Below are 18,228 nucleotides of genomic sequence, written 5' to 3'. Positions count from 1 at the left end.
GGCCAACCAAGGGAGGCCCCACCCCCCGACGCCCCGCCCCCGGTGTCCGAGGTCCCGGATGAGAGCGCGCCTTTCGGGTTCTCCAGTAGCGGAGCAAGAGGCGAGAGCGGGTGGGGTCCCCGGCCGCCTTCCTAGCTTACCTTCCCTCCTGGTGCGCGTCCCCAGCCCGCCCTGAGCCCCCCGACTCTGCCCCTCCATCGCTCCAAGAACCCTCGGAGCTGTTTCCCCGAAACCGGAAGGACCTCAGAGTAGTGGGGCGCGAGGCGACAGCGTGTGTCCGACCCGGGCTGACCGGCCTCTGCACCCTCCGGTGCTTCCGCCTGGCCCCTCTTCGCCGGTTATTCGTAAGGGCCTGGCATTATCAGCGCCCCCACTGCGGCACAGATCCCAACCCCAGACCCTGGGTTTGGCTGGTGGGGACTTTGGTGACCCTAAAGGCCCTTCAGGTTCAGCCACGCATCCGCTGTGCAGGATGCTGGCAGGAGCTTGCTCCTGCTTTACAAATGAAGCTGGGGCTCAGGGGACTGGGTTTACTAAAGGCCCCGCATAAGTCCAGGTAGCGCTAGTGCAGAGCCAGGGCTGGGTTGTACACGCGTGTGCGTGCACACACACATATGAGTGGGGTTTACACCTCGGGTTCCCACAGCAGGACTGCCTGACTGGGAGCACTGCATTATCAGCAGAAAGAGCATAGGCTTTGGAGAAGGACTGGATGGGGGTCTGAGTCCTGTCTCACCAGGTTGACCCTGGACGATCCCTGGGGTACTGAGTGTTTCCCAGAAGTAAGACAACAAAGGGCAACAAAGGTGGCTCCTTCCTGGTGTGGGGCCAGGGCCAACAACAGAAAGTGTGTGGAGACCTTTGTAACTCCCTTGCTGCAAGAGAGGCCTGTATAAGATGAAGTTACACATGGCTGGCGTTGCCCCCGATTGTGAACTGGGTGCTGTTGCTGGGCATAGGGCAGCCCTGTGCCCAACACGGATCGATCGGCCCGCTGTCAGCCAGATGCAGGTGTGAACCTTGGTCAGCCGCACGCTGCTTTCCATCCCTAGCCCACGTACTAGAGTTTGGACTGGGATCAAAGTCTGGGGCAGCTCCCTGATCCCCCAGGCACTGGAGGTTCAACTGCCAGTGTGCTTCCAGCCTTCAGTGGCTCCAATCGTCCCCCCCTGCAGGTACGGCTGCCAGCTCAGCTGTGCTCAGACCAGGTAGCACCCACAGGTCTGCCCGCCCGTAGCAGCTCCGTGCAGAGGGAGAAGCATTTTGCATCGCCATGGTGAGTCCTGGGGTCAGGGCAGGGGAGGACACGTGGTCTTGAAGCAGTGGACACCCCCACCTGGGGCTCCAGGAGTCCGTTACACCTGACCAGCAGCTGCTGCCTCCTGACGTTCAGAGGTTGATAGAGAGGCTCACCCCCACTCTGCTGGCCTTGCCCCTGCTTCTCTATGTCTTGCCGGCCACTGTCCCAGCCAGGCCTGAGGTGGCCTCTGCCTCCCCCTGAAACTCCTCTCCACCTAACCGTGTCTGGGTCGCACATTTCGAGTAGAACATTGACAGTTACTTGTTCTAAATAGGCACTCACTAGTCTCAGAAGGAACCTGGGAGAATGAGCTGTCCGGCGGAGCCTGGGGCAGGGGTGGGCTGGGCGGGGAGCCTGACTACAGTGTGGGAGGCTTACCACGCCCCTGGGCTTTGCTTCAGGCCGCTCTTAAAGCTGATATGCACCAAAGTAAGCTGTGAGCTGACTCGGTTCAGAGTTCACCCTGACACCCACTAGCTGTGCGACCTTTTACGGAAGGCCTGGCCTCTTGGAGCCTCTTTCCATCTGCAGTGTGGCAGGTTAAGACCTGCTGCCGAGGGGCTGCGAGGTGTTGGTCAGACCAGAGTCCGTGGCCTCACATGATGCCTCCTTTCCTGTACCCCCTCATCACTGGGGCCAGGTGGCGCTGTCCCCAGCCCTCCTCTAGCTCCAGGGCAGGGAGGGTGGAGTCTCAGGTAGGACAGATTCTTGGAAGGCGAGAATGGTGGCAGAAGCTGGGTTTGGAGTTGACAGCAGCTCACAGCTTCGCATTACGTCCCTGTCCCTGTAGACTTACAGCCACAAGCCCATGCCCTTCCTCGGGTAGGACCTCCGCCACCCTGTTGTCTCCCTTCAGGCCCTCAGGAAAGCAGCAGAAGGCCCCAGCGGGACCAGTTTCTGAGCCAGGCAGACTGGGACCCTTGCTGCCTGTGTGACTGTCTGTCTGCTGTCTGGGCTGACCTCTTCCCATGGGATTGCTGGGGAATTAGATGAGTCACACTGAAAAGCACTTAGAACAGGCCTGGCTCCTAGTCACTGCTTGGCAAACAGCTGATCTTACTATTTGGGTTGCCCCTGGCCTGAGCTTCTGTCCTCACCCTTAGACAGCTGGCATGGCCTTGGCCCTTGCTAGACTCGGGACAGGGAGGCACCGAGGCTGTGTTTTGCCTGAGGAACCCCCCACCAGCTGGTGGCTCTCGGAGGAGCTGTAAAATCGGAGAGGCCACCTGCTAGAACCTGGCTGAGCTGCAGGCCACCTCGAGGCCACCAGGTGGCGCTGGGCACCCTCCTCTGGGCCCACGAGGCGGGGTCTGGCTGTTTCTTGACAAGGAAGGGGCTGAGTCCCACCCCATAGCTCAGTTAGCGTCGCAGAAGGGAGCAGCTCCTTCCTGTTGAGCTTCTCCGCCTCGAAGGTGCACATTATATCCTAGCGGTCAGAGGAAGAACTGCTCTCAACAGTGATGCAGCTCTGTGAGTTGGCTCATCAGAGGCAGGAGGGGGATTTGAACCTAAGTCTCTGTGACTGCTGACCCCAGGCTTAGGAAGCCTTCACCCTGGGTGAGAGGCCTGGCTGGTCCTCTCCCTAGCCAGGGGCAGCAGCCTGAGGCTCTTCGTGTGATGGAAGCAGGCGTGCAACCCACATTCATTAATCTGTTATACTGGGAACTCTAACTCCCCTGTTTTCTTTGTACTGAAGCCATTTTTCAGAGCAAGCTGAAGCAAGAATACAAAAAGTTTATCAGTTAGGCACTGAAGAAAGAGTCATTAAGAAGTAAAGTCACAGAGCCCAGGCGTGGTGGGGCATGCCTGTCAAGTCACTCAGGAAGCTGAGGCAGGAAGATCCCTATGAGTTCAAGGCCAACCTGGCCTACATGGCAAGACCCTGTCTCCCAAACAAAAGGAAGGAAGGAAAGTCACAGAATCACCTTCCTGGTGCAGTAGGGCCCCAGTCAAGGTGGAGCTGTGTCCCTAGAGCCCCTGAGTCATTGTGGAGAGGGGTCCTCAGCACAGCAGCATGGCTGGCAGGCTGGGGGTCCCCACCAACTGCACCCAAGCCACGTCCTCGCCCCTCTCCCACAGACCTCCAAGAAGCTGGTGAACTCAGTGGTGGGCTGCGCGGACGACGCCCTGGCTGGCCTGGTGGCCTGCAACCCGGGTCTGCAGCTCCTGCAGGGCCACCGCGTGGCCCTGCGCTCTGACCTGGACAGCCTCCAGGGCCGGGTGGCCCTGCTGTCAGGTGGAGGCTCTGGCCACGAGCCTGCCCACGCCGGTGAGCGGCCCGGGGAGCGAGTGGGGCAGTGGGATAGTCACCTTGGGACTCCGGCACCTCCAGGAGCATGAGGTTGGGCCTCGGGGTCTCAGCTCTTCCAGCTGTCAGGGCTGGCCGAGGTCCGGGAGGCGGGACTGGCCTCTGCTGTCAGTGGCTTTCCCGTCTCCCTTGGCGAGTCCAGGGTGCCCGGCCTGTCCTGGGCACAGGTCCAGCCTGAGCCCCACAAACAAGGCCCCTGCTGTCCTGGGGCCGCCATCCTGCCTGGGGCCCAGACAGCAGCCAGCAGGGAACACAGCGGCAAGCGAGCAGGGAGGCACGGGACACAGGCACTGTCCCCACCCAGCACTCACACCTGCCCACGCGTCCCCAGGGTTCATCGGGAAGGGGATGCTGACGGGTGTCATCGCGGGAGCTGTGTTCACCTCCCCAGCTGTGGGCAGCATCCTGGCAGCCATCAGGGCGGTGGCCCAGGCAGGCACAGGTCAGCTGGCATGGGGCTCCTGTGGGCAGGGTGCACGGGCAGCGAGGGCAGGCGCTGATAACCCTGGCCACTCCGGCAGCGGGGACTCTCCTCATTGTGAAGAACTACACTGGGGACCGGCTCAACTTTGGCCTGGCCCGTGAGCAGGCCCGTGCCGAGGGCCTCCCCGTGGAGATGGTGGTCATCGGGGACGACAGCGCCTTCACCGTCCTGAAGAAGGCTGGCCGGCGGGGCCTCTGTGGCACCGTGCTGATCCACAAGGTGGGCTGAGCTGCCCTGCCGTGTCGTGCCGTGCCATGCCATGCCATGCCATGCTGCCCGCCACCCCCAACCCAGGAGTGCCCAGGCCCCAGCCATGCAGCCACCCTGCCCTGCTGCTAACCCAGTGCCTGCGTGACACACGTCCTCGCCCCCACTGTCCTGTCCTCGCTGGGGTCAGACACCTCTGCTGTGCCCACTGCCCTGTCTGTCCCCACGCTGCCACCACAGGTGACTGAAAACACGTGTCTGGGGCTGGGGCAGCCTCCTGTGGAGCCCCCCTCTGCCTCTGTGGACCGCAGACTCCTTCCCTGCCGCCGGTTCCCCCTGTGTCCCTCAGAGGCAGGGATGTGGCTCCGCCCTCTGTTCTCAGTGCTCGCTAGGTGCTTGGTGACAGCGGGCGGGTGGCTGGACTGAGTGAGCCAGGCCATGGCCCTCAGAATCGCCGACTGGCCACATGGTGCTCTGTAAGTTCCTGGTGGCTCCAATAGCCCAGAATTCTTGAAGACCCAGAAAGGCACGCTGGGAATGAAGGGGAGACACTTGCGCCCTGAATGCCGGGGGCCAGGTGGGGCGTGGAGACCCTGCGATTCTCTCCGCAGGATCCTCTCAGCCCCCTGGCCCCTAGTGGCTGGGGACTCCTTCCCACTGGGCCATGTGCTGCAGGTGGCGGGGGCGCTGGCCGAGGCTGGCGTGGGGCTGGAGGAGATCGCAGAGCGGGTGAGCGAGGTCGCCAAGGCCATGGGTGAGTGCAGCCCGGGGGCTCGAGCAGTTCCTGTTCCAGGTGGGAGGCAAGGGCTCCTGGGGACCACAGCTGGTGTCTCTGTCCTGACGGAGATGGGGACAGTCGGGGCTGGGCCTCCCGAGGCACCACTGCTGCCTGTCCTGACGCCAGGCACCCCGCATCCCACTGTCCTAGGCACCCTGGGTGTGAGCCTGTCCTCGTGCAGCGTCCCCGGCTCCAGACCCACCTTTGAGCTCGCCGCCAGCGAGGTGGAGCTGGGCCTGGGTAAGCCGCACCTGCGTCCCGGGCCTGGCCGCCTGCAGCTAGCGTCTCAGTGGTCACCAGGGGTACTGGAGACCAGGCCCGGCCACCCTGCCTGATCCCCGCCCGAATCCCCCACACCCAGGTGTGGCTCCCTCTCCAGGGCGTTCAGGGCCACCTGGCCTCGTCCACGGTGCTGTCCCCACCTCCCCGCATCTGAGGTGATGGTGTCCGTGTCTGGGCGCTCACGCCTCCCTCTAGTTGAAGCCGCGGGGACTCTGGCTGTCCCCACCACCAGTCCCATTCACCGCCCCGCCCCGGTGCCTGGCCTGGCACCACACGCTCAGTCTTTGATAAGATGTGACAGCTTGCCCCTGGCCTGGCAGGCCACATGAGTGCTCCTCTCTTTAGGGATCCATGGGGAAGCAGGTGTGCGCCGGGTCCAGGTAGGTGACGCCTGTCCCCAGCCAACCTGAGGCCAAGGCCCCCAGACACAGCTCACCTCTGGTCACCGTGACAGATGGCGACCGCCGATGAGACTGTCGCGCTCATGCTGGACCACATGACGGACCCCTCCAACGTGTCCCGTGTGCCTGTGCAGCCAGGTGAGCGCCCTCCTTTACTGGGTGCCGGGCCACCCCGCACCTCGGGTCTCACGGGGCGTCTCACGGGCACGCAGGCTCCTCGGTGGTCCTGATGGTCAACAACCTGGGTGGCCTGTCGTTCCTGGAGCTGGGCATCGTGGCTGACGCTGCTGTCCGCTGCCTGGGTGAGCCCACACTGGGGACCCAGCCCTGCCAAGCGGAGTGAGGGGGGACGGTCCAGGGAGGGTCTTGGGTGGCCGAGAGCAGGACTGAGCAGTCACGGCCTCGGCTGAGCCACGACACTGCCCTTCTCACTGGGGACCCGAGCCCGGTCCTTCTATGCCGGGGTCTGACCGTCACAGTGCTGCTGGTGGCTCGGAGCACGGAGGGCACCCAGCAGTGGAGGAATTTGGGCCGCCGGGGTTCTCGAGTTAGTTCATGGGCCTCTTGCGTTGGCACTGCAGAGGGCCGCCAGGTGAAGATCGCCCGTGCCCTGGTGGGCACCTTCATGTCCGCCCTGGAGATGCCCGGCGTCTCTCTCACCCTCCTGCTGGCAGACGAGCCCCTCTTGAAGCTGATAGGTGAGGCTTGGCACCCAGCCCTCAGAGCCAACCCTGACCATCAGCCTTCTCCAGCTGTCTCCAGCTCCCATGTGGCTCTGTAGGGGTCGGCACAGGGTCTCCACCCAGGCAACCCTTCTCCGGATCCCTGCTCATGCAGGAGGCCCCTTCCTCCAGGGCCAGGTGGGTCCTCCCTCCTCTTGGCCAGCGTGTCTGAAGTCCCTGTGCTGTCCTAGATGCTGATACCACCGCAGCAGCCTGGCCGCACATGGCCAGGGCGTCCGTGACCGGGCGGACACGGAGCAGGGCAGCCCCCACCGCACCTCCAGAGGCCCCTGAAGCTGCTGCTGCTGCAGGAGGTGCCAGGCCTTGCTGGGGAGGGACCACATCCTTGGTGCCCCAGGGGATGTGGGGTGGGCAGCAGGGCCCTGGCACTGATGGTGTGGAGCCAGTGGCCTGGCCCTCTGTCCTCCCGCAGGTGTGCCCTCACACAGGGTGGTGCATGTGCTGGAGCAGGTGTGCACCACCCTGCAGGACCTGGAGGAGCCCCTGAACGCCCTGGACCGGGCAGCCGGTGACGGGGACTGTGGGACCACCCACAGCCGCGCGGCCCAAGGTCAGAGCAGGCCCTGGGTTGCAGGAGGGCTGGAGGGGCACTGGTTCTTGGGTGGGCACAGGACAGATCCCAAAGCATGTGGAGGGCTGCTCTGGGCACCACCTTCCTCCGCCCCGTGAGGACATTCACAAAACACCAGCATCCCTCCTCTGCTTTCCTGAGGAAGAGGAAGGAGCTTGTGCTCCAGGTGTGGGGGCCATCATCCGGGAGAATGGGATCCTCCACTCAGGACTCGCTTTGCTGCCCACCGCTCATTCAGGAAAGGCACAGACGCGCCCTCTGCGGGCCAGGGTGGCATGGCTCTGCCTGGCAAGAGAGCCAGCAAAGCAGCCCAAGTCCCTGGCCTGGCCTCCACACCCCTGTGACTGACACGCAAGCTGCTGGCGCAGCAGGGAGGGGGACAGGAGGGCGTCCCCCAAGTTCCACGCTCTCTGTTTGCAGCCATCCAGGGCTGGCTGGAGCAGGGCCCGCCACCCACCAGCCCCGCGCGCCTGCTCTCCAGCCTGTCCGTCCTGCTGCTGGAGAAGATGGGGGGCTCCTCTGGGGCGGTGAGCGGTGGCAGCCTGGCGGGAGGGCTGTGGGTCGGAGGGTGGCTCCGGTCTCAGCATCCTGTGCCCCCAGCTCTACGGCCTGTTCCTGACCGCAGCTGCCCAGCCCCTCAAGGCCAAGACCGACCTGGCCGCCTGGTCTGCTGCCATGGACGCCGGCCTGGATGCCATGCGGAAGTGAGCCGGGGCCCTGGGAGCCCTGGGCATGGGGTGACGGTGTGCCTGCTCCCGGCCGGCCGGCCCCCCCTAACAGGACCCCGACGTGAGGCTGTGGTTCTTTCCCCGCCAGGTACGGAAAGGCTGCACCAGGCGACAGGACCATGGTGTGTACCCTCCTCCTTGGAGCCTGGATCCCTGAAGGCCCCCTCAGTGCAGGGCCTCCCCTCAGCCCCGTCTCTGTCCCCGCTGCAGCTGGACTCCCTGTGGGCAGCAGGACAGGAGCTCCAGGCCTGGAAGCACCCCGGGGCCAGCCTCCTGCCTGTCCTGAAAAAAGCAGTGCAGGTGAGTGGGTGGGCCGTAGCATGGGGAGCCAGGTGGGTCACAGAGGGCCACAGGGAACCATGCAGGGCATGCTGTCCCCTTGATGGACCAGAGTGTCCAGGCCGTGCCTGTCCTTACCCCCCACCCGCCCGTCCCCAGAGTGCTGCTGCCGCAGCTGAGGCCACCAAGACCATGGAGGCCGCGGCAGGCAGGGCCAGCTACATCAGCTCTGCCCGCCTGGACCAACCGGACCCCGGCGCAGTGGCTGCCGCTGCCATCCTCCGAGCCATCCTGGAGGCCTTGCAGAGCCTGGCCGTGTGACTGCCTTGCCCAGCCAGTTCCTCTCCCTCCAGCCTGCACCTGCCCTGAGTGTGGCAGGAGCCCTGCACTGGCCTGTGGAGTCAGCTGGAGTGGGGTCCTGCCTTTGCAGGGTGGGGTACAGCCCCCAGGTCGCTGCCCCTAACCCTTCCAGGAAGGCCTTCCAAGCCTGAACCCAGTCTGCACGGAAAAGGAAGCTGAGCAATAAACCACATGGAGCGCAGCCTCCTGGGGCCTTTGTCCTGCAGCCGGGAGGCACACCCGGAAGCTGCCCTAGCACTTCCCCTGCCCCGCTGTGGGTCCCTACCCACCAGGCTGCCACTGGCTCACAGGCAGATGTGCCCAGTGGACATGGCCCCAGCTCTGCCGCTGCCTGGCTGGGGCAATCACTTTTTTTTTGCATTGTCATTTTCCAGCATGTAGAACAGGGAGCATTTCCTTCCTCTTGAGGTGAGAAGCAGCTCAAGGCCGCAGTCCCCCGGGTCAGACAGCGCCCCTCACCCTTTCCACAGAGAAGGCTTCCGTCACGTTCTTATGTCCACATGAGACCGGGGAGGTCACCTGGTCCTGACAGAGGGGCCTTCGCGGCTCCTGGGACTCGAACCCCCCAGACACCAGAGCCATGCAGCCCCCCAAACTAGGCAGAAGAAACGTTTCTGCCCCCTAGGCTACGAGGGTGAACAGACAGGGCAGCGTCAGCTCTACAACACGGGGTTTAATGAAAGCCGAGCTTTGTGAGCCAGGGAGATGCCACACACGGGACGGGCAGCCGGGTGCCTCCCTGCCTGGGCTCTGCGGCCAGCACAGCCTGTCCTGAGAGGCTCGGAGAGCCCAGCCAGCGTGTGGGAAGGGGGCCGCAGCTAGCAGGGGACCAGGGAGACCGCAGAAGCTACAGGCTCTGTGCTTCACTGGGCACAGTGCCCCACACGGCCGCCTTGGTTTCCTCTGGGCCACAATGGGACAGAAGGGTGGGCAGGGTGCCCATGGCCAGCATGGGGAGTAAGGGAGCCTCCCTCGATATCCTGGGACACCTGGAGACACAGTTACGGGGCTGCTAGGACCACCTGGCCGTGACAGGCATGAGAGCCCCAGAAAGGGTGGCATCCACGCCCTGGCGGGAGCAGCAGCTAAAAGAGGAAGAGCCCACGCAAACAGTCACACACAGTGCCGTGATGCCACACGCAGGGCCAACAGCTGGGTAACGGCGCCTGGGCTGCACCCACGTCCTGGCTTCCACACCGGCTGGACTCTGCCGGATCCAAGGCTCACTTCCTGTGGATCCCCCGATCTGCATGGAGAGCAGTAAGCAGCAAGCAGCAGTGGCCAGGGCAGGAGGCTCCTGCACAAATGGAGGCCTGAGAAGTCCCTGCCAATACCCAGAGAAGTGGAGACAGCAGCTGGCTGGAGGGAGGGCCAGCCCCAAGGCAGGGAGACCCCGACACCAGGCAGGCGCAGGTGCACCGTGCTTCTGAGGGGTGCAGGGCACAGCGGCGACTTCTGGGAGCTCCTTCTCACATCATTCCCTGTCACACAACAGGGGCTGCAAAGAGGGCAGAGCGCAGGGGTGAGTGGCCCCGACCTGCAGCCCTTGCCCCAGGCACCCGGTCTCTGGGGAGGGCCTGAGGCCCGGGCCCAAATTCGGTCAGGTGCCTGCCTGGCGAGAACAACCCGGAGGCTGGCAGAGCCGAAGCAGGGGCAACCATGTGCCCGTCTCATGCCAGAGCCCTTCCTTGGGGAAGGCGAGGCCACATGGCGTCCCCCAGACCATAGTAAATGGGGAGGGAGCCTGGACAGCGTGTCTGACCACCAGAGCCCCAGCCCCCCGCGCCTGGCCTGGTGCCACCGCCACATCCTGCTCCCCCAGGCTGCCAGGCGATACGGGGAGAGGCCCAGTCCTTCCCAGGCAGTACCCCTAGACCTGGCCAAGCCACCTGGGGACAGGGACCAACAGCCAGACCTGTCTGTCGGCCAAGACCCCCAGCTCGGGGCGCTTCCACGGCGACGCCAGGAGGATGTAGAGGACCAGCACCCCGAAGGCCACCACTAGCAGCCCCGTGCTGTTGGCAAAGACAGCCTCACTGGGCAGGCTGTGGTACGGCTTGGTGGCATTCTTCCTAGGGTTACAAAACGTGGCTGTGACAGGTCGCTGAGCAGAGTGCTCTCCCGGGGCCTTAGCCGACTTGCTCAGTCCCTGCACACCAACACCTGAGACACTCTGCTCCTGTAAACAAGCTGGGGGCTCCAATCCCAGCACTGTCACTGCAGCTGTCTCCTGGCCAAGTCACAGCCTAGTGCCTCAGTGCCCTCGCTTATTGTTTGGGGACAGGGCGTCGCTGGGTACTCGGCCGGCACTGTGTAGCTCAGGCTGCCCTCCAACTTGCTGAGGCCAACCCTGGACTCCCCAGCCTCCTGCCTCGGCCTCCCAAGGGCTGTGTGACAGGCCCGCGGCAGCGCCCCAGCTTCCGTGTCCCCCTCTAAGTGGCGGTGACGGGCATGGAAGCCGGAGGGCAGTGGAGTGCGTCACAGCTCTCGCAGCAGGGCCACAGCAGGCTGAGCTCTGTCAGTGTCTGCGGGTCAGCTCACTACTTTAGCCCCAAGGGGACAGTCCTGCTGCCCCGACAGGAACGGGCCAGGTGGCGCGCTGGGCCCAGCACCAGGCACTGCGTACACCTCAGACACGTGGCCTCCCTGCCTCGGCCCCAGGGACCCCACGCACTCACAGGCTGAAGAACAGCTTCTCGTTGATGCCGGAGATGACAGACGCCATCGACAGAGACAGGATGGCAGCTCCGAAGAAGACATGCAGCGGCTTCAGGAGGCTGCGCAGCCACAGTGACGCCCAGGGCAGCAGGAAGATGGTGAAGCCCAGGAACCACTGAGGGGGGGGAGGGGAGGGGAGGGGACCCTGCGGTGCTGTGCGACCCCCAGCCCCACTGCCCTGCACGGACGCCTGTCCCCCAGCCACACGCAGGCGTGGACCCTCGCTGCCACTGGCCTCCAGCACCCTGGACAAAGCCCTCCCTTGTAGAAGCCACCTCTGTCCAGAGGGCAGGGTCTGGGCAGCCATGGGGCCTTGCTGCTCCGCCCTGGGCGCCGGGATGAGCGATGAGCAGCTGTGGGGCAGCAAGCAGAGGGGCCAGGAGCAGCAGGAGGGGGTACCCACCTGGCAGGAGAACAGGACTGTGGTGGTGAGGCCCAGCCAGCTGTGCAGCGAGTATAGGTGGGTGATCCCGGCATGGCTGTGGTACCGGAAGACAGCAACCAGCCCCACCACAGCGAGGACAAAGGCTCCCAGGTGCAGAGCTGCGTGCAGGGCCTTCCAGGGCAGCCGGGGCCCCAGCCATGCCTGTGGCAGGCGGTACACCAGCGACGCTGCAGGACAGAGAGCAGCCGCTGGGCCCCAGTGCCCACCCAGCCACCAGGCCTTGAGGCCCTCCACGTGGCCTCGGTCCCAGGATAACAGTCAGCCGCTGGAGGGGTCGGGAGGGCCCATGCGAGGCACCTGGGACCCCAGCTGCTCTGGGGGCTGAGGCAGGAGGGTCATGAGTTCAAGGCCTGCCTGGACAACTTCATGAGACCCTGTCTCAAAATAGTCAAAATTTAAGAAAAAAAGGGGGAGGGCCATGGATATGGCTCAGGGCAGGGACCTGTGTTCAATCCCCAAAGCCTCAAAGAAGGAAACATCTGTCAGGCAGTCGTTTGTTAAGTGTAGTTCCAACACAGCTGCATGGGCCAAAAAGCACCGGCTCATCAAATCGAATTCTCCCAGCCAAGGTCACCTACCAAGAACTCAGGGCTTGGCCGGGGGCAGAGGCCACACCTGTGATCCCAGCTCCCTGGGGGGCTGAGGCAGGGGGATCACAAGTTCAAGGCCGGCCAGGCAATATAGGGAGACCCCACTGAAAAGTAAATTATGAAGAAGGAAAAGAATGCAGGTGTGAAGGTCGGAGTCCGGGCTCTGCCTCTTAGCTGTTTGGGGCTCCTTCTGGTCGGCAGGGGTAACAGCGCCTGCCCACAGCTGCTTGTAGGAACCAAGCAGGGGAAGTCTGCAAAGCACTAGTGAGCTGCTGCCATCAGTGTCATCATGCCCTGCTTTTTTTCAATCCATTTTTTTTCCGGACTGAGGATTGAACTCAGGTCCTTGCGCTTGCGAAGCAGGTGCTGTACCATTGAGCTAAATCCCTGGCCCAACCCCTACTTTTTTTGAGACAGGGTTTTGCCCTGCTACTGGGGATTGATCTCGGGTCCTTCTGCTTGTGAGGCAGGTTGTGGCACCACTGAGCTAAATCCCTGGCCCCTAGACACCGTTTTGCTACATAGCCCACAGGTGATCCTCCTGCCTCAGCCTCCTGGGTCAGGGATGATAGGCGTGCACTACCATGCCTGGTTCCTGTTATTCCCCTTTTACAGGGGAGAAGGGGGCTCACTTTCTATTTCATAAGGCATGGATTTCAATGCCTGGACAAAGACAAAGCCCTGAAGAGAAAGCAAACCCTAGTCAGGCCCAGGCTATGCCACAGGAGGCTTCAGCCCCTGGCTCCCAGCACACAGGCAGCAAATTGCTGCTCTCAGGCCACACCCAGCCCCACGCTGATCTCTGTGGCTGCCGATTCAGCTCCTGTGTGCTCTGCACTCGCTGAGGCTGTGAGTGAGTGAGGCACGAGCAGCTGCTGCGAAGAGCACGCGGCTCACAAAGCCTATGTTTTTGTTTTACTTGCAGCACTGGGCACTGAGCAACCTCAGCCCTCATTTTATTTTATTTGTGTGTGTTTTTGAGACAAGGGCTCCCTGTGCATTCAGGCTGGCCTTGAACTCACAGAGATCTTCCTTCCCTCAGCCTCCCAAGTGTGGGGAGTACAGGCGTGTGCCACCACACCCGGCCCTCATTTTTTTATTTTGAAAACTGACTCTTCCCAGGGTACTGTGTTGCCTAGGCTGGGACAGAATTTAAGGACCCTCCTGCCTCAGCTTCCCAGAGTGAGGATATGCCAGGCACGCGCCCCCATGCCTAGCTAAAAGCCTGCAGCCTGGCCCTTGACAGAAAGTTCACCAACTCCTGCCCCAAGTACCTGAGTTGCCCCTGCCCTTACCACGCTTCCCTGAATGCCAACTGCATGCAGCACCAGCCAGGCAGTCCCAGGCCCACTTCAGACAAGCTGGCCGTGCCCTCGCCCCATGCTGCCCTCACTCACCAGCTCCATAGAGCACCACCATGCCCGACACCATAAGCACCGGGTGCCAGTTGAACATGTGCTTGCCGCCGTCCCAGGCAAAGCCACCTCGCCAGTGCTGGGCCCAGTAGGTGGTGCCAAGGATGCAGAGGAACCCCAGGGCACCCAGTAGCAGGCAGGCCAGGTAGAAGCCCCTGGAAGCCATCGCCATCAGCGCTCCTGGAAGGGGCAAGAGAGTTACTGTCCCCACGGGCCAGGCCAGCTGCCCCTCACAGCCCAGCGGGCTCTGGGGCCAGAACCTGGACTCTGCTTCAGTTCCCTGCCACCTGCGTGGGCCCTGCCCATGAGGCCTCAATGGCCAGTGGCCCCCAAATGAGTGCAGCTCACAGCAGCACCTGGCAGGGTTGTAGGTTTCCGAGATTTTCATTATCTTTGTCATTGCTCTACTAGGGATGGAACCCAGGGTGCACACATGCCAGGCAAGTGCTCTACCACAGAGCTGCATCCCCAAATGCTCTTTCATGTTTATTTTGAGGCAGAGTCTTGCTAAGTTGCTCAGATTGGCCTTGAACTTGAGATCCTCCTGCCTCAGCCTCTGAAGTAGCTGAGATTATGTGTGTGCCATTATATCCAGCTGAGAATTTTGGATTTTGGAATATTTGCATGTTGCATTTTTTGAGCTTCACTTTGGTGATCAAAAAGCTTCAGAACACAGCTGGGCATAGTGGCACACACCTGTAATCCTAGCACTCAGGAGGCTGAGGCAGGAGGATCACTGCAAGTTCCACGTCAGCCTGAGCTACCTAGTGAGTTTAAGGCCAGGCTGAACTGCATAGTGAGCCCGTCTCAAAAAAATAAAATAAAACAATTAATAGTTTCAGAACACTTTGGATTCTGGATGGAGATGCTCAACCTGTATTACAAGGCCACTGGGACACGGCCCTGTGGCCCCCACTTCTACAGAAGGGTCCTCCTCCCCAGATGGGGTGACTCCAGGCCCAGCACCCCAAGGCGGGAGCCAGGCCTTCACCCAGGCCTCACTGCACTCCCCCAGTGCAGGGCCACCTGCAGGTGTCTCCAGCCTGAGACTTCTGCTTTCTGTGCTCTGGGGAAAGTCCAGGGAAGGAAACAGGAAGCGAGAACTCACACCCTAGAAAGTAGGAGGGTTAATTTTAGGGTTTTCCACATGTGCTTGATGAACTCAGAAGCCAGCTCTGGTTTCAGGCCTGGTATTCGTGTCTCCCACGTCCCACGCAGCTGCTCTGAAAAGCCAGGCCAGGGCCTGGGTGTGCAGCTTGGGGGCAGAGGGCTGCCCTAGAACGCCAGGCTCAGTGCCACACGTGAACACACACACACACGTGCACGTGCAACAGGCACAGGCCCCGACCTCAAGGCAGCCACCCCATCCCCACCCCACAGACTCAGGCCACCCGAGCTGGTTTCTCGCATGTGAGGCACCTCACTCTGAAGAGGTAGCCGTGACACCCAGGAGAGCCCACACCCAATTCCTCACCTTCAGGCCTGGCAGGAGCTGGGAGGCGTGGCCTGGGCTCGGGGCCTCACGGCCTGGGCGGCTGGCTGGAGCAGGGTGCTTCGCGCCTTCGCACTTGTTTGCACCTGAAAGAGGCACAGCAGTGAGAACTAACTCCATGCTGAACGCCATCTGTGAACACCAAGAATGTAAACAGCAGTAGCCCATCTTACACACGAGGAGTCAGGCTCAGAACCATTAAGTCGCGTCAGGACGGTAAGTGGGTGTCCGGTGTCTGACCCTCCTCTGTTGGCTTCTCAGCCCACAGCCAGTACTTCCCCCCATCACGGCTGTCAGCAGGAGAGAAAATGTTAAGGACATTTTGAGAAGCAACTATTACAACACTTCCCATTTATCACTCTTGAAGGATTTTATCCTAACTGCTAACAAAAACTGCAGTTAGCTGGGTGTGGTGACGCAGGTCTGCAGTCCCAGCTACTTGGGAGGCTGAGACAGGAAAGATCATTTGAGCCCAGGAGTTCAAGGCCAGGTTGGGCAACATGAGAACTAGTCTCTAAAAACAAACATACAAACAAAACCCTGAAGGGCCGGGGATCTGGCTCACTGGACGGAGCAGGCCTTGCAAGGGCAAGATCCTGAGTTCGATCCCTGAAAATGAAAACAAAAACACAAGACAAACAAACAACACCGTGAAGCTCGAAGTCCCTGAGCCTGCCCAAGCCTCTCAGCAGCCCAGATGGGAAGCTGTGCTGACCCAGCTCCACATAACCAGGGTGGGAACTGGGCTCCACAGGTGACCCAGGCTGTCAGTAACCTTTGAGAAAGGAAGATCCCAGGCCAGGGAGGAACAAGCTTCCCAAGGAGGAGTGGCAGAAGAATTCCATGTCTCCTGCCTCATGACTTGGCGACTGAGCTTGGAGACTCACTACCCAGCCTTGTGCTGCCACCTCAACTCCTGCCAGTGCACCAGGCCCCCTGTGCGACATTACATAGCTGTAAGAAGCCCTGGTCAGCAGCGGGCTCCAGCATCTAACAACAACTATTTCCACAATCTTTTTGTGAGGTGGGGAGGTACTGGGGATTGAACCTAGGGACTTCCAACTGAGCCACCTCCCCAGTTCTTTATTTTTCATTTTGAGACAGGATCTCATTAAGTGCTAAGTTGCCCAGGCTAGGCTAAAACTTGCCATCCTCCTGCCTCAGCCTCCCAGAGTCCTGAGATCCCAATCTTTTCCTTTTTTTCCTTTGTAAAAAGAAAAGTAGCCAGGCATGGTGGTGCATGCCTCTAATCCCAGCGCTTGGGAGACTGAGGCAGGAGGACTGCTGTGTTTGAGGCCAGCCTGGCTACATAGTGAGACCTTGTCTCAATAAACAACAAAAAAACCCAAAACACACATACACAGAAAAAAAAGTAAATATGCTCCAAACAGGACTGTATCCACACCCCTAGATAAAGTCCCAATTACTGCTGTGATGAGTGAAGGGCAGATGATGGGGCACTTTCGTGACCAAGGGCAGGGAAGTCTAGGCCGCTGACCACAGCACACAGACCAGCCCTCAGTTCCTGGAATGGGGGCAGTGACACTGATGTAGGTGCTGGGCAGGGCTTCAGGAGGTGTTGGCCGAAGCTTGGCCTCCTGCTCTGCCCTGCCCTGCAGAGCCCCGTTCTAAGACAGGAGGCAGCAACCTCTTCCAAAAGGCCCAGGTAACAAATAATTTCAATCTTCAGGTCACGGTCGCTTGCACAACTTTGTCATCCACTCTGCTGATGCACCGTACTGCAAGAGCAGCCACAGACAACCACTTAGCAAGTGAGCACGACATCACAGCGTTCCAGTGACCTTTTGTGAACACTAAAATCTGAGTCTGTCTGTCATCTTCACATGTCAAAAAAATGCTATCCTGTGCGGGACACGATGGGACACGCCTATAATCCCCGCACTCTGGGCTGAGGCAAGAGAATCACTAGTTCCGGCCTGCAACTTAGTGAGGCCCTGCCTCAAAATTGGGCTCAATCCCCACTACCCCTATACAAAAAAGCTTTTCATTTCTCTCAATCATTTCAACACGCAGAAACCATTCAGGTGGCCAGATGTGGCCTGTGACTTACAGTCCTTCGACCCTGATCTAAGGAATCTACTGTAATCCAACACTTCCTTCAATTCCCTTGCAGAAGGGTTCTCCCAGGTCAGTGATGGCAAACTTTTAGATCTTTCAATGATACAAACAGCCTGCTGCGGCATGCGTGCCCTGGGTTCACCACCACTGTCCTAGGCTTCGCCAGGACTGGGCTCAGGAATGAGAAATGGGGATGCCCCATTGGTCTTAGTCTTGGAAAAAGGCTGCACTGTATTCCAAACTCTCACATTACTTTCAAATTTTAGAATCACAAACAGATGACAGAACAAAGAGCATTGCTCCCCCAACTCAGGAATCCTGAGAACAGGACTTAGGAGTCAAGCCCTAACCTTACCTAACACTAGGGCTAAAGATGGAAAATGACTTGGCAAGCGGGTGGCAGCGCTGGGAAGCACCCAGGTGCTCCCTCCTCTGTGCCCAGGGTGCGGTCTTTCCCAAGGCAGCTCGTGTAACATCAGGACTCCAGGCTGAGCGGCTCTACAGCCCAGCTAAGTAAGCCAGGTGCTCAGCCCCAGTGACCCAGGCTTGGGACTGAGTCAGGGCTGATACCTCCCCCTCTTCTGGGCACTTGGTCCCAGCCAACCCTGGGTGGAAAAGGGGACGGGGGCTTCGACTGCTTTCCGTACCTCCCCCAAAGCGTTCCAGCCTTCGCAACTACCGCTTGTGCAAGGAAGGACTCAGAGAACAGTGTCCCTTTCCTAAAAGAGCAAACCGAAGCCGAGACGGGTAGCGACAGCGCAAAGCTAGGTACGGCGGAGCCAGCACTTGATCCCAGGTCTTGACATCCCAGCCCCGACTCTTTCTCACCCCTAGCCAGAGCGGGACGCCACTGGCCGGGGACCCCCCCCAAGGCCCGCCTCTCGCCGCCGGGAGCCGCAGCGCCACTCCTCCAAGTCCTGGAACTAGCGTACAAAATCCACAGGGGCCGCCGTCGGCAAGAGTAGAGGCGCGCGCGCCGCGGGGCGCTCTTATAGGCTCGCTGAACTGCCGGTTGCGCGCGAGCCCTCCTGGGAAATGGAGTCCAAGC

At 61.1% G+C, this 18,228-nt stretch overlaps 2 protein-coding genes across 19 annotated transcripts; one reads left to right on the top strand and one right to left on the bottom strand.

The window, feature by feature from the left end:
* Positions 1-29: 29 nt before the first annotated feature.
* Positions 30-8,622, top strand: Tkfc (triokinase and FMN cyclase). Of its 9 annotated transcripts, none has more exons than XM_013069101.3 (18): positions 30-151; positions 1,176-1,276; positions 3,380-3,569; positions 3,940-4,050; positions 4,130-4,311; positions 4,975-5,053; positions 5,228-5,317; positions 5,705-5,739; positions 5,814-5,898; positions 5,973-6,062; positions 6,342-6,458; positions 6,674-6,796; positions 6,916-7,053; positions 7,495-7,601; positions 7,675-7,778; positions 7,891-7,924; positions 8,013-8,102; positions 8,241-8,622. In XM_013069101.3, exons 2-18 carry the CDS (start codon positions 1,274-1,276, stop codon positions 8,400-8,402), a joined length of 1,740 nt encoding a protein of 579 aa, XP_012924555.1. In that variant the 5' UTR covers positions 30-151; positions 1,176-1,273; the 3' UTR covers positions 8,403-8,622. The 9 variants fall into 9 exon arrangements, with proteins under 9 accessions (XP_012924555.1, XP_021107437.1, XP_021107438.1 ...); XM_021251776.2 differs by having other exon boundaries at positions 50-110; XM_087203754.1 differs by having other exon boundaries at positions 82-100.
* Positions 8,623-9,096: 474 nt separating this feature from the next.
* On the bottom strand, positions 9,097-18,146 carry Cyb561a3 (cytochrome b561 family member A3). 10 transcript variants are annotated; one of them, XM_087203761.1, is made up of 8 exons: positions 18,009-18,146; positions 15,275-15,391; positions 15,084-15,187; positions 13,592-13,789; positions 11,563-11,771; positions 11,120-11,274; positions 10,357-10,513; positions 9,097-9,939 (listed from the first exon to the last, which is right to left on the bottom strand). In XM_087203761.1, exons 4-8 carry the CDS (start codon positions 13,779-13,781, stop codon positions 9,916-9,918), a joined length of 735 nt encoding a protein of 244 aa, XP_087059887.1. In that variant the 5' UTR covers positions 13,782-13,789; positions 15,084-15,187; positions 15,275-15,391; positions 18,009-18,146; the 3' UTR covers positions 9,097-9,915. The 10 variants fall into 10 exon arrangements, 9 of the variants coding, with proteins under 9 accessions (XP_087059887.1, XP_087059886.1, XP_021107441.1 ...); XM_087203760.1 differs by lacking the exon at positions 18,009-18,146 and adding an exon at positions 17,828-17,997; XR_015448307.1 differs by lacking the exon at positions 15,275-15,391 and having other exon boundaries at positions 10,357-10,509; positions 18,009-18,139.
* Between the last annotated feature and the right edge of the window lie 82 nt (positions 18,147-18,228).

The sequence above is a fragment of the Heterocephalus glaber genome, unplaced genomic scaffold (genome assembly GCF_053883595.1).
Source record: "Heterocephalus glaber isolate CG9 unplaced genomic scaffold, H.glaber_assembly_v1.0 deba00001806, whole genome shotgun sequence".
Taxonomy (NCBI): Eukaryota; Metazoa; Chordata; class Mammalia; order Rodentia; family Bathyergidae; genus Heterocephalus; species Heterocephalus glaber.
This window is presented reverse-complemented; position numbering and strand designations above follow the sequence as displayed.